We start from the raw sequence: 15,788 nt of genomic DNA, 5'->3' as shown, positions 1-15,788 counted from the left end.
CAGAATAGACCAGGATAAAATCTGGATTTTATCCTGTGGTCAGATCTAACGTAGGCTAATCCCGGGAAGCTTACAGTTGTCACTTTCTGCTTTATTACTTAATGGAATAGTATATATCCACAATGGCATTTTCACAAGTGTGGTCAGCAGTCCATTAATAAATATTGCTGGAAAGAAAAATTTCATATGCAAGAAAGTTTGGACAATATTGGGTTAAACAAAATCACAAGTTTATGTACTGAAGAATTTCTTGAAGTCTTGAACATGTTTGAAGAATGTGGTGAATTTCCACTGAAGTGGTCTAATATTCAAAGTTTCTTAAACTCTTTTTGGCAAGAAAATAGCTTATGATCATGAGATAGATTCTTGAGCTGTAGATTTCTTTTTTTTTTTTAAAGATTCATTTATATATTTGAGGGAGAGAGAATATGTGTGTGGAGAGAGGCAGAGAGAGTCTTAAGCAGACTCTGTGTTGAGCACGGAGCCGTATACAGGGCTTGATTTCACCACTGAGATCACCACCTGAGCTGAAACCAAGAGTCCGATGTTTAACTGATGGTACCACCCAGGCACTGGGAGCTGTAGATTTCAAGTACAGTATTTGTGTGTGTGTGCATGAGATTACAAACTCCTAATTCTCTTTGTGAGATTTCTTGGGTTGCAGAGTTAGGAAAATGTCTCACATTGCTTTTTGTATTATTATGAATGAGTAACAAGATGCATCAATGAATTCTGGGTATGTTCAGTCTTACCATAGTTCCTGGCATCTTTCAGAAATATTATGTCCTAGAAAGTATCATCATATATATTGCCTTTAAAGTAAACCAACACACATCTACACACAAATGTACAGATGAAAGCATCCTTTAGGACAGGCCATGGGAAGGTTCTAGTGCTAGAATACTGATAATGCAGCACTCATCAGAAATGCTGGCCCTTGGAGCACGTGGGTGGCTCAGTTGGTTAAGCATCTGCCTTTGGTTCAGTTCATGATCTCAGGGTCATGGATGGGATGGAGCCCCGTGTCAGGCTCCCTGCTCAGCGAGAAGTCTGCTTCTCCTTCTCCCTCTGTGTTCTCAATCTCTCTCAAACAAATAAAATCTTAACAAACAGAAAGGAAAGAAAGAAAGAAAGAAAGAAAGAAAGAAAGAAAGAAAGAAAGAAAGAAAGAAAGAAAGAAAAAAGAAAAAAGAAAAAAAGAAAGAAAGAAGAAAATAAAATAAAATAAAATAAAATACTGGCCCTTAATAGGAATGCAATAAATTTTTACTGACTAAATGAATGAAGGAATGAATGAAAGGCAAATACTATGGTTTCTGGAGCTAGGCTGCCTAGTGATTACTCCGCTGCTAATGAGCAATTTAATTATGGGCAAATTATTTAACTTACTTATGTTTCCATATCCTCATTTGTCAAAGCAACAAATAACAGTATCAGTTGTTGAGAAGATTAAATGCACTCCTAAATGAAAAAAATCAATGCCTGCTGCTTGGGGAGCTCTCAGGGAAGTCGAGCTGCCATCCTTGTCCTCACCCCAGTGCATGATCTCCACTGCAGAGCACCTCCTGAACCCCACTTGCTTTGCCTTTTCCTGCCTTTCCTTCATCATAAAAATTTTACACATAGCAAGAGACAAGGTGGCCAATACTCTTAATTTTCTAAGCAGGTCTTCAAATCACTGATTTTAAAAAAGGGGTCCTGGTGATAAATGTGGATTGATTATACGAAAGTCAAATGTGGTCCAAAAGGCCACACCTACAGTCCCGTTTCTTGCACTGAGGCTTCTCCTAGCAGGCCACAGGCTGCCCAAGGTGGACCGCTGCCCACACACTGAGCGCTGCTGCCGGGCTTTCCCAGTATCAGTTTCGGCATTTCCACATCATCGCCACCTGGCACAGGTGCTTGTTTTTGCAAAGGCAAGGTGTGCCCCTCTGCATTCTCACCAAGGAAGCCAAACAGGTTCAAGAGCCCTCATCTGATGGACAACTCAGACAACAGCACTCTCCAGGGGAACACTTGACCCACATGGGGGCTGGTTGTCACTTTCTGGTAGGTTCTGTTCCTACATGAGTGCTCAGGTGCTTCAGAAAGGATAAGGGTGGGCAGCCTGGGTGGCCCAGCGGTTTAGCGCCGCCTTCAGCCCAGGGCGTGCTCCTGGGGACCTGGATCAAGTCCCACATCGGGCTCCCTGCATGGAGCCTGCTTCTCCCTCTGCCAGTGTTTCTGCTTGTCTCTCTGTGTGTCATGAATAAATAAACTCTTTAAAAAAAAAAAAAGGATAAGGGTGCTTTGTCCCCCAGCCCAACTTGTGGAAGCCACTTGGCTCCTGGTATCTGGAGGTGCCTATACCACCATGGGCTAAGAGCATTAGCATGTACAACACAGTTTGGAATAAGAGAAAGGATTTTCAACTTCAGATGACATTGATATGCCTCCGCTATGGGGAGAGGATAGACAACCCTCACCCATCCAGCAGCAGTAATATGTAGTTGTTAAAGTCGTAGATTCTGGCATCACACTGTTTGGGATGAATGTTAGCTCCTCTACTTATTAGCTATGTGACCCTCTGTAGGTTAGTTAACCTCTCTACCTCAGTAGTCCCACCTGTAAAATGGGGGCAATAACAGAACTTAGATAAGGTCTGGAGTGAGAACTAAATGAATGAATATACACAGTAAGCACCTAGAAAATTATATGTATTCAATATTTATTATGGGCAGTGACCTCCCCCCCTGTAACAATAGCCCCCAACCTCTAAGTTATGGAGGACACTTTTATTTCCCTGGAGCCATGATCAAACAAAAGGTGAGACAAACGAGAGGGGCTTTAATGGAGCATAATGTCTTGTTGGGATAATTTTCCTAGGATACTTTTCCCACCTACTCACTCTGTGATGTTAAGCAAATGACTAAACCTGTCTGTACCTCTGCTCTTTTATTTATTTATTTAATTAATTAATTTAATTAATTAATTTATTTATTTATTTTTGCTCTTTTATTTCCAAAGATTTTATTTATTTATTTGACACACACACAGAGAGAGAGAGAGAGAGAGAGAGAGAGAGACAGAGAGAGCACACAAACAGGGGGAAGGGTAGAGGCAGAGGCAGAAGCAGATCCCCCCTGAACAGGGAGCCCGACTTGGGGCTCTATCTCAGGACCCTGGGATCATGACCTGAAGGCAGACACTTAGTCGACTGAGCACTGAGGTGCCCCTATTCTTTTATTTCTAAAAGAAGATCACACATTTTCTTCTTCGTGGGCTATAGTGAGAATCAAATGCAGGGAAATGTGTACCACTTAGCCTAGTACTGGCACACACACACAAATGTGCAGAAAAGGCTCTGCAGACGTTTCTTTCATTCCTATTAGTCTCAGAGCAGGAAAACAATTTCATACCTTCCTCTCCTCTCTTATTCTTAAGGTGAAATGGCTTTTCTGCTTTAACTGCTAGGAAAAAAGAGGAGAAATGAAACAGTTGTCTCTGGACCTTGATTCGTACGTTTCAAAGCCAGGTTCAACTCATATTTAAACATTCTGCATTGCTTAACACACAGAAAACCCAGCAGTTCTTCAACTAAAGTGCTCAGGAAAATCACCAAAGAACCTTGGTGAAAAGGTTGATTTCCATCTCTCTTTTCAATTCTGATTCCATGGTCTGGAGAGGGGCAAAAAGGCAAGAGCTTGTTCATTAAAATGCTCATTAAAAATGAGCATGTATTGTAAATCTGATAAAAGTAGTCAAAGGTCAGTCACACAATAAGAAATGCTGCCCAGATCATTTTAGAATGGAAAAAAAAATGGCTCAGTAACGCAAGGAAAAAAATCACAAACTCCTCAGAGCATTTCCAGTTACAAACAGCCTCAAACGGTGCTGGCAGGGAGCAGGACACAAGAAGTAACTGCTAAATAAATATTCTCTTATGTACTTAGTTCTAGCCATGGTTGACTTTGGCCTATATACCAATGGCTTCATAACTGAAGTCTACCAGAACTAGTTTTCTGTAAGATTAATATTGGTATTTAATTGATACTAAAATAATGAGAGAAAAGTCCAATAGGTTTTAACTTTTTAAAATAAAATATTAGATTATACATTAAATTTTCTCCCTTATGGAATCATTCTTACTCATTTTTTGCTGAAAATTATCATTAGAGTTACCATAGCACTGCTAAGTGATATTCAGTAATACTTGGAAAATGAAATTTTTTAGCATTTTGGATGTTTAATTTCTCAGTAAGTTTTATAAACATTTCATAGTTAATGCTAGTCAAATGATACAACAGACAGCTGTTTGTTTATCTCTTGGCTTCTTGGGATTCAAGCTTTCATCATCGACAACATCCATTCATTTATTGACTTAGTCTACAACAATTCATTGAATGCCGAATCATTACCACACTGTGTACCTGGGGTTTTGCTTTGAAATAAAAATGAAAAATTTCTATCCTTTTTTCAGAATCTCCCAGGATATCCAAACTCAAAAGTGAGGCCCAATATTTCTTTCAACACAAAGCTACCAATGGCTTCTTCGCTATACAGTATGGACAATGATATTTACAAAACCATTGGGAACCACCCAGTGCTTCAAATGACATACTGACAGAGGTGATTTTTTTTATAAAGATTTAATTTATTTATTTTTTCATTCATTCATTCATTCATTCATTCATTCATTCATGATAGAGAGAGAGAGGCAGAGACACAGGCAGAGGGAGAGGAAGAGAAGCAGGCTCCATGCAGGGAGCCCAACATGGAACTCGATCCCCAGTCTCCAGGATCACACCCTGGGCCCAAGGCGGTGCCAAACTGCTGGGCCACCAGGGCTGCCCCAGAGGTGATTTTTAAAAATATAAATCCACATTTACATAGCTATGCAGAGCTTCAGTGACCGTATGAAACTTTATCACAAGTCCTATTTCTTATTAGCCAAGCATGCAAAGAGATATTGTGGCTTTGTCAGTATTTACAAATAAGAGCTCTCTTTTCCTTGCCGGTATGTTTCTGTCCTCGGTGGAAGGAAGGAGCCGGCAGACGGGGACAACTGTTTGGTGGGGAGACAGAAGTGTGGGTAGTTGGTAATTAGAGGTACTGGACATATAACTGGTGGGAAGAATGTCCTTGGCGTGATATGGAAGGAAGCCCCATTCACTCTCATATCCTGCATTAACAACAGCTATTGTCACAGCAGTGACTGACTTGTGCCAATCAGTAACCCACCTACGTGTGTTCTATAGACGAGACTATGTTCTCATAAAACTTATTTACTCCTGTGTCTGTGATTCAGATGATATTTCTTATGTACGATGTTCTTAAATTATATGTCTTAAGAAATTACTTGAAAGCTGCTTTTCCACACAGCTACTTGATCCTGTTATCATTTCCCGGATACTATAACATCTCTTGGGATTGTTACTAGCCATCTGCATACTGCTTAGACAGAAAATATTCAACTCTAAATTCTTACAACTGAATTTTAAAATATTATTGAAATAATATTCTTAGGTCATAGTGCCTAACTACTATATTTTGTAAAAGTTCTGAATTCTTTGACAAGTCATGAAACACTCCTACTTAGAGAGGATATCTCAAGAACTGACATTCATAAGATGGAGTAGAAGTTAAAAGAACTCTACTTTTCAGTACTTCCTCAAGACCAACAGAATTTAGCCTACAAAGCTACTAGAGAAATACGAGTTAAAATTTGCCTTGTATCTTTCTTTACATAGCAACCGAGCAAAGAAACAATCAAGGAAACTGTTTCATTGAACCATGGCCAGCTAGGTAGTAAAAAATATAACAAAGGGTAATTGTATGTCTCCACATAGGAGATGATGACCAACGGTGGTTTATGAAATATTTTCTCCTGACTCAGTAAATGCTGCATTTGCTATATAAATATCTACTTATCAGTCAACTCTTGGAGTTCTTAAGGAAGCTTAAGTCTCAATAAAGAGAGGCTATAATAAAGTCTTTGGTGCTGAAGACTTTCACTTTTCCCATAAAATTAACCCAAAACTCTGATTTGAATACTTCTGCTTCTAGCCAAGATGGATTAACAGGGACTGGATTTACCTTCTCATCTGAAAAAAACCTGAGAAATGAGCCAATAAATATGAAACAAAGTTTTCAAAAACACTGAATAAAAAAAAATACTGAATAAAAGGCAACAAAGGGCAGTAAACCCTATGACTGTACCTCCTTACTGCCATGAGAATGTTTCTAGGTTGTGAAGGTGTTACACAGATGATACACATTGGACTTTCTGAGTTGAGGAGACATAGCTGAGAGGCTGGGGAGACCAAAATGGATAGAGTTTTCAGAACAGAGTGCCAGAGAAAGGAGAGTTGCACAGAGAGAATCCTGAGATACATAAAATACTGATTATTGCATGCATGGATGGAGACTGCCCAAGCCTGGGGAAAGAACTATCCAAGAAGATGAAAGGGAAGAGTACCTGGTCTTCACACAGAGCTGGTTCTCACAGAAAAAACTCATAATTCATGGGGCATTGAGTAGAGTACTTAGGAAGGTCTTGCCTCAGTAATGGGGAATAATTTGTTCTAGAGTGAGCACTGCACTAGGCCAGCCTAACAAATAATAAAACTAAGACTTGAGAAAAGTCAAAATGCATCTTAGTAATTAAATTTTATTTCAAAACAAGTGTCAAGAATATTTATAGGAATATAAAAATATACAGCAGGCAAAAAAGTTAAATTAAACAATGTTCAGCATTTATTCAAATATTATCAGGCATGCAAAACAGACAGGAAAACATGACCCATAATGAGGAGAAAAATGAATCAGTTAATACCTATCAGAACTGACATAGATATTAGAATAAGTAGAAAAAGGCTTTGAAAAAATTGTTGTAACTGTTTGAATTGTATGTTCAAAAAATTAAGTAGCCACATACAAGATATAAAAAAGATCCAAATCAAATTTGCAAAGATAAAATCTCAATATACTGGATGAGACCAATGGCAGATTAGATTGCAAAAGAAAAGATATAAATTGAGAGTAATAGAGTATTAGAAACTATCCAAAATAAAGCATACACACAAAAGTAACTAAATAAGAGCATCATTGGGCTGTGGGATAATTTGAGATTGCTCAGTATATGTGTAATTAGAGTTTGGAAAGGAGGCATGGGTGGGAACAGGAAAAAGTATTTGAAGAAAAAATGGCTGAGCTATTTCCAAAATTGATGAAAACTAAAAGCTTACAAACTCAAGATGCTCAATAAACACCAAAAACAAGAACCATGAAGAAAAACTATACCATAATACCTCATAATAAAAAGGGCTGATAAAAAGAAAATCTTAAAAAGCAGACAGAAGTATCAAATGTTTATACAAAACCAACAATGTCATGTGCATCTATAACATATCAAAAAGTGAAATGTATGGAACTGATAGCATAAAGGCTGATGGGGGGGAGAGGTAAATATATTATTGTAAGGTTCTTGTGTTACATGTGAAATGATATTATGTCACTTGAAGGTAGACGTAATAAGTTAAAGATGTATGCTTTATGGGTGCCTGGGTGACTCAGTCAGTTAAGCTTCAGACTCTTGATTTCAGCTCAGGTCATGATTTCAGGGTCGTGGGACCAAGCACCTTGTTGGGCTCTGCCCTCAGCAAGGACTCTGCTCGAGATTCTTTCTTCCCCTCTGCCTTTGCCCTTCCCCGCGACTCACTTTCTCTCTCAAATAATAAATAAATAAATCTTAAAAAAAAAGATGTATACTATAAACCCTAAAGCAACAATGAAAATAACAAAACAGAGAGTTATAGCGAATAATCCAACAAGAGGATAAAATGGAATCATACAATACACAATAAATCCAAAATCAGGCAGGGAAAGGAAAAAAATAACAGATGGGACAAACAGAAAACAAATAGGAAGATGACAGACTTAAACTTAACCATGTCAAAAATCATACTACATGTAAATAGTATATATAACCAGTTAAGATACAGAGATTGCCAAAATGCATTAAAAAATCAAGATGACAACATAGTGTTGTCTACAAAAAATGCACTTCAAAGAATTTTTTTTTAATTTTTATTTATTTACGATAGTCACAGAGAGAGAGGCAGAGACACAGGCAGAGGGAGAAGCAGGCTCCATGCACCGGAAGCCCGACGTGGGACTCGATCCCGGGTCTCCAGGATCACGCCCTGAGCCTAAGGCAGGCGCCAAAGCGCTGCGCCACCCAGGGATCCCAAAAAATGCACTTCAAATATACAGATACAAGTAGTTTAAAAGGATGAGAAAAGATTTACCATGATAACACTAATAATAGAAGAAACCTGAAGTGATTACATTAATATCAAACAAAGCAGACTTCAGAAAAAGAGAATATTACCAGGATAAAGAGGATCATTTTATAATGATAATCAAGAGGGCATAGCAATTTTAAATGTTTATGCCCTAATAACAGAACTTTGAAATGCATGAAACAAAACTGATTATGTTAATTAGGTGAACTTGCAAAAAGAAATAGAAACATCCATAGTAATAGCTACAGATTTCAATACTCCTCTGTCAATAACTGATATAAGAAGTAGAGAGACAATCAGCAAAATACAGTAGACTTCAACAATATTACCAACCAAGTCAAACTAATTAAAACTATGGTATATTCTGGGTCATGAAACCAGTCTCAATAAATTAAAAAGGATTTAATTCATACAAAGTGTGTTTGAGAAAGGAGACTACAGTGGGATGTCTGCTTTTCTCTCTCTCTTCCCCCCAAACCCTGCTTGTGCTCTCTCTCTCTCTCTAAGAAATAAATAAAATCTTTAAAAAAATGGCTAAGGTGGAATGCCTGGGTGGCTCAGTAGTTGAGCATCTGCCTTTGGCTCAGGTCCTGATCCCAGGGTCCTGGGATCGAGTCCCACAATTGGCTCCCCACAGGAAGCATGCTTCTCCCTCTGCCTGTGTTTCTGCCTCTCTCTGTGTATCTCTCATGAATAAATATTTTTTTTCTAAAGATTTTATTTATTTGTGAGAGACACACACACAGAGAGGCAGAGACACAGGCAGAGGGAGAAGCAGGCTCCATGCAGGGAGCCTGACGCAGGACCTAATCCCAGGCCCCCAGGATCAAGCCCTGGGCTGAAGGCGGCACTAAGCCACTGAGCCACCCGGGCTGCCCTCTCATGAATAAATAAATAAAATCTTTAAAACAAAACAAAAATCTTGATTCCTTCTAAAAAAAATGGCTAAGATATTTCCAAACTGATTAAACTATAAGTTCAAAGTCCAAGATCCTCAATAAACATTAATCACAAGAACCATAAAGAAAGTTAAACTAATATACCTCATAATCAAAAGCAATGATAAAATTCACAGAACACTCTACCCAGTGACAGCAGAATACACATTCTTCTCAAGTGTACACGGATCATTTGTCAAGATGGGACATATTCTGGGTCATAAAACAAGTCTCAATAAATTTAAAAAGATTTAACTCCTACAAAGTGCATCCTCTGACCACAGTGGGGTTATATTAGAAATAAATAACAGAAAGATCTCTAAAAATCCCCAAATATTTGGAAACCAAACTGCACTATTCTAAATGACAATCACTGAATTGATTCACTGAAGATATATAAAAGAGGAATTTGGAAATATTTTGAAGTAAATAAAAATGAAAACACAACATATCAGAATTTGTGGGATACCACAAAATCAGTACTTAGGGAGAAATTTTACATACTAAATGCCTGTATTTGAAAAGACCATGCTTAAACAGTGATCTTAGTTTCTATCTTAAGGAACTAGAATAAGAAGAACCAATGAAACCCAAAGAAAAGGGAAAAAAGTAAATAATAAAGATAAAAGATAAAGATAATAAAGATCATAGCAGAAGTCAGTGAAGTAGAAACCAGAAAAACAACAAAGTCACTGAAACCAAAAACTGGTTCTTTAGAAGCTCAAGAGTGATCAACTTCTAAGCAGACTGATGAGAAAAAAAAGAGAAAGCCACCAAATATTAATATCAGGATCAAAAGAGGTAACAGCTCTATAGACTACATTAGGAGGGTGGTGAGGAAATATTTTAAACAACTACATCTATAAATTTGACAACTGATAAAAAAAGCAGGCAGACTAGAAAGGAAGTAAAACTATCTTTATTAGTGGATGCCACGAACACCCATAAAAAAACCTGATGGAATCTACAAAAAAAAGCTACCAAAAATGATGAGTTTAGGAATGTTGCAGGATTCAAGAGCAATATACAAAAATCAATTGTATTACTATATACTAGAATTAAACACTCAGAAATTGAAATAAAAAGATTCCATTCATAAAGATACCATTTACAATTGTATCAAATAATATAAATATGGAAGAGTTAGGGACAAATCTGACAAAAGACCTGTATGCTAAAAACTATAAACACTGCTGAGAAAAACAAAAACAAAAAACACTGCTGAGAGAAATTAAAGATGACCGAAGTAAATGGAGATGTATACCCTGTGTCATGGGTCTGACAACTCCGTATTGCTAGGTTGTCAATTCTACATTGGCCTATAGAATCAGTGCAATCCTAAAGAAAATCTCATCAGGTTTTTTTGTTGTTGTTGTTGTTGTTCTGTTTCTTTTTTTTTAATTGACAAGTTGATTCTAAAATTTATATGGAAATGCAAAAAACAAAATAATTACAAAATGTTGAAAAAGAAAAATGCTAAAGTTTGTTCTGATTTCAAGGCACATTCTAAAGCTATAGTAATCAAAACAGTATGTTATTGACAAAAAAGGTTGACAAATAGATCAATGAAACAAAATACAGGGTCCAGAAATAAACTCATGCATATATGGACAACTGATTTTTGAAAACCACTTTGGAAAACAGTGTAACAGTACCTTAAAAAGTTAAGCTACCACAAGATCTGGCCATTCTGCTCCTATGTATTTACCCAAGAAAAAAGAGAGTATGTGTATATGCAATGACTTGTACATGAATGTTCATTGTGTTTTTACTTGTAAAAGTCCTCAAATTGGCACAACCCAAATGTCCATTAACAGGTGAATGGATCATTTTGTAACATATATGTGTTTCAGATCATCCTATTATACTCCTTAAATTTAGAGTGTAATATGTTAATTGTATCTCAGTAAAGCTAGGAAAAAAACCCACGGGAGAACTGAAAAACAATTTAAGGTACATCCATACAATGGTATATTTCAGCAATAAAAAGGAATGGGCCATTGATACACATAACAACACAGATGAATCTCAAAATAATCATACTCATTGAAAGAAGACAAAATGATGGGGCTCTTGAGTGGCTCAGTTGGTTAAGCATCTGCCTTCAGCTCAGGTCATGATTTCAGGGGTCCTGGGATTGAACCCCACATCTGGCTCCCTACTTATGAGGGAGTCTGTTTTTCCCTCTCCCGTTGCCCCTTCCCCCGCCACTTGCTCTCTCTTTCTTAAATAAATAAATAAAATCTTTAAAAAAAAAAAAAAGAAAGAAGACACATTATTGTATGATTCCATCTATATACAACTCTAGAAAATGTGAATTGCTCCCTTGTGAGAAAAAGCAGATGTGTAGTTGCTGGGCATATTCACTACCTTGATTTTGGCGATCATTTCATAGCTAAGATATGTTAAAACTTATAAGACTGTACACTTCAAATATGTATAGTCACTTATTTCTCAATATAGTTGTTTTTTAAAAAATCCAACAAAAACTCTGCTCCGTCTGAGTCTTCTATCAATTAAAACTGTGTGTGTGTGTGTGTGTGCAGTAAGCCACCTTAACATTTTGGGGGCCTAGGGGAAATGTACCCGTGTAGGCTCCCTAACCCATATAGAGCCTGTCCCCTTGTCTTTCTTGCCAGGCACCCTGGTCACCTCTCAGATTTAGGGTGATGTATCTGGACAGTAAGGGATCCCATTGGCCTTGGAAGTGGGCATGGGCTCTGCGATCCTGAATGCTGAGACTGTAACCTAGAATGGAGAAGTTTGGTCTAGATGTGCATATATGGGTTCACAGACTCCCTGTTCTGGCCAAGGATGTGGTTTGAGGAGGTCAGAGTGGGGGCCTTGAAAGCAATCATTGTCTGCAAGGAGGTAAGATCAAAATTGAGAATGCTTTATAGCAATTTGACATCCAGGCATGGGATCATTTTTCTGGCAATTCATGTTAACTGAATTTTACAAAAGCAATGTGTCCTTCATAGATTGAATACAAATAAAAAACAATAAAACTAATCCCTCACCACAGATAACATGGCTTTAAAACACATGGCTCTGAGCAGAGACCCCTAAATAAGATTGGTTTTGAATTATGGAAATCTTATTTAATAGAGTATACAAAATTTCCAGCATGACTTTTTTGAGGTTTCAATCACAATCTGATGGATCCATCTTTGTGTCTTTCTGGATTATTCTGTGTGGAGTATTAGGGGCATTTAAGGTAGTGGTAATTGTCTCTGAGCATGAGTCCCCTGCAGATGGCTATCTTTCACAGTCAGAATTTGAGAAGAGCTGCCTTTTGTGTAAATTTTAATTTTTTTTTAATGGCGGGGTAGGAAATATCAGTAGAAAAGAGTATGGCTATTTTCTTTGAACATGAAAATATAGGCAACACCATTTCTCTATTCTGGAATCATTCACTGAACATAACAAATGGGGTACATTACCTTGTGTACACAGGACTTTGCATTCAGGAAAAACAGCTCCACGGTGGTTTTATCCTTTAAAAACGATATGCTCTCAATGTAAAACCTGAAAAATAATACAGAAGTTTGTTTCTTCAGATTTCTTTCCCTCACTCAGCATGATGTCATGTCCTCATCTAGCGTCCCCAAAAGCAGAGGGGATATTGAGGAACTAGGAATTGGTTGTGCTTTTTTTGCCTTTTATAACAAATAGATAACACATAGGTATGTCTACAGGTATGTACATATATGTGCCTATGAACAAAGGCGTATATGCAGATAAAATCTCTTAACAGACAGTATTTGTGTGTTGGATGGTGAATTCAGCAGAAATCCAAAATGGTACCCAACTGCAAACCCAGCTTTATCTGTGTTGATCATTCTTTGACACATGTTCTGGGAGCTCGTTATACCTCAGACAGCTTCAAAACAAAGCCCAGGTGAGCTTTGAGGGTTGAAAGTAGAAGTCGCCAGAGTAAGAACTACATAATGGAACCCTGAGGTCCGCTCTGGTTTTCCAACTTGAAGTGGGTTGTGAGGTCCCCAAGCCCACCTTGCCCCCCTCTACCAGGCAAATTTCAATCACACACTGCTCCTTCTCTGGCATCCTTCCAAGCCAGGGTTTTCTCTTGGCTGGAAGCCAAGCCCTTAGGAGCGCTTAACCTTGGACTTTTTTCATGTAAATCAGAGTATTCGAGGCCTCCCTCCTCTTCCTTTTCCGGGCTTTTGCTCTTTCTGTTTGTGAGGCCACCGATGGTAGGTTCCTGCTCTAAGGAGAGTTCCGACAGCCCCATGTAAGGAAGGGAGGAGAGTCCTTCACAACTGTCTGTTTTTGAACCCCTGTAATGATGAGGCTGGCCTGTGAACACTGGGCTCTGGGTGGGTGAGTGGGCCAGCCCACGCACAGAAGTTTTTCTTAAGTGTTAGAGCCTTCCTTGATGAATAATGCATGAAGAGACCTAATGCCCCAAGACAGCACACAGCTCAGCTCAGGTCCTGGAAGAGAAACCTGCTCTCTGATTGGTGAGAGTTAAGATCAACCAGGGCTCACGTGGCTGGGGAGCCTGACCTTAGCTCTGCACCATTATGACAGGCGTTGGGCGTTTGTTCTCCCTTCCCCCCCAACGACGACAGAAAGTTGGATAAAGAAAAGAAACTGAAAAGGGCTGTGGATAATTTTATCACAGAGATGGCAAAGCCATTTGAAGAATTCCACCTCTAATGTTGAATCATCAAGGGGAGTTCCAGAAAGAGATTGAGTCCTCTATATATTTCCTTACAAGGGTTTATTTCAGAAGTGAGATTCATGAAGATCGATGATGATGATGATGACATCTACTTTATGACAAAGGAAAGTAAAGGACTCACACAGGGAGGGAAATGTGGGGCTAGCAGGGAACAGGCTCTCGAATCAGAAAGATGGAGATAGGGAGTCCCCTCCTCCATCACTTATTAGCTGTGTGGCCTTGGGCAAGTTCATCGGCTTTGTGCCTCTTCTAAAATGAGTGTCATGACTGCACTTATCTCAAGGTTTGGGGGGATCGTGAAAGGATGAAAGGAGATAATATATGGAAAGCACTCACTAAATATTAAGCTGTTAATAAAAACCCATTCTCTGGAATGTAATGCTGTGTGGCCCAGGGGAAGCAGCTCCAGCTTGTGTCTCGGATCCCAGCCCTCCAGCAGCAGTGGCAGCTGGCCCAGGGGCATCCTTGCTTTGTGGCCCTCAGTGCAGTGACTCGTTGGCTTCTGCCCTGCCAGCTCCTACTGCTGGCTTGCCCTTCTTCCTTCAACTGGTGGCTTCTGTTTAGGGCCTCCATCTGCCTTGACTGTGTCTCACTCCCTCCGAGGGGTCATACGTGCTTTGTCCACTCCTTAGCTCATATAAGGAGTCTCTCTGGGTTGAGTACTCTTCCTTCCAGGCCAGCTAACTCAATGGCTGCATCCTGAAGGACCTTCTAGTTAACTAGGTGGTGGTGGTGGCATTTGCCTGCTTTCTTTGCTTCTACAAGTGCTTTTATCCCTGTCAACTGAGGTAACAGCAGCAGGTTTCTGGCTGGCAGCCTGAAAAGAACAGCAATAGTCTGCCAGCTACAATCTCCTGAGCTCCTGCTTATGGTTAGCCAGGTGCTGAGTGCTTTCCATGCATTGTCTCATTTCGTTCTCAACAATCATTTCATTTAATCTTCAGCATAACCAGATGCCACAGGTGGTGAATTATGAACCCATTTTACAGATGAGGAAATAGAGATGGAGATGTCAAGTCATCTTCTCCAAGCCATACAGGTAGGATGTGGTTGGAACCATGATTCAAACTAAGGCCTCAAAGTTCACATTCCAAACCAATGCGATAGAATGCTTTCCTATAATAATGATCGCGATGAAATGTAACATGCACACAATGCCATGTGGCCAAGAGAGAGGGATGCAATGAGCTCAGCTTATGAAACAAGGGGGAGAAGCCTGCCAAGCTGGAATCCGTAGCACTGAGTGTCACAGGACACGAAGTGTCTGTCCCCTTGGACAATTGAGCTGAGTTTTAAAGAATGCATGAGTTCACCAGGTAGGGAAGGAAGGAAAGCTATTCTAGGGAGAGGGCATATTAGCCAGACCAGTCCTCTTGCTAATCCTCGAGAATTTCAGAAACCGACACGCGGGGAGCTGGGTGGCTCGGCACCAAATCAGCCTGTGGCTTGTCCAACTCTGAACAGGTAGCTTTGTATCAGAAACTGGGCTCACCTTGTTTCTGAAGCCCAAGACCCTGACTATACCTTAGTTCCAGTAAACAGGTCCCTATCTTGTTTCCCACTACTTTCTGGCGACCTGCCCTGTTGCCTTCTCCCTTTCTTCCTAGGCATCTGATTACCTGCTCTCTCAATCCAGAATCCTATCTCTCCCTCAAGGGGACCATTGTAATGACTTCATATTTATGGAGTGTATGAAAAGTGCATATCATCCTTTGGGAGAATGGCTCCCCAGGCGCACACCTATCAACATGTATCATGAGGTGAAAGCAAAATCTAGGGCTTCTTGTGAAATAAAATGAACTCTCTCAGACTCCTAAAATAAAGACCTTTTGTTTCAGCCCCTTCTTAACACAAGGA

At 39.3% G+C, this 15,788-nt stretch overlaps 1 protein-coding gene across 6 annotated transcripts in view; it reads right to left on the bottom strand.

The window, feature by feature from the left end:
• Nucleotides 1–15,788, bottom strand: part of FRMD4B (FERM domain containing 4B) — a 320,836-nt gene that overhangs the window by 84,655 nt on the left and 220,393 nt on the right. For all 6 annotated transcript variants that reach the window (XM_072720486.1, XM_072720485.1, XM_072720487.1 and 3 more), the window contains one exon: nucleotides 12,667–12,751. In XM_072720486.1, coding sequence (XP_072576587.1) covers nucleotides 12,667–12,751 — 85 coding nt within the window. The remainder of the gene's footprint in view (nucleotides 1–12,666; nucleotides 12,752–15,788) is intronic.

The sequence above is a fragment of the Vulpes vulpes genome, chromosome 9, assembly GCF_048418805.1.
Source record: "Vulpes vulpes isolate BD-2025 chromosome 9, VulVul3, whole genome shotgun sequence".
NCBI classification, from domain to species: domain Eukaryota; kingdom Metazoa; phylum Chordata; class Mammalia; order Carnivora; family Canidae; genus Vulpes; species Vulpes vulpes.
The sequence above is the reverse complement of the archived record's forward strand: the minus strand, read 5'-3'. Positions and strand labels throughout refer to the sequence as shown.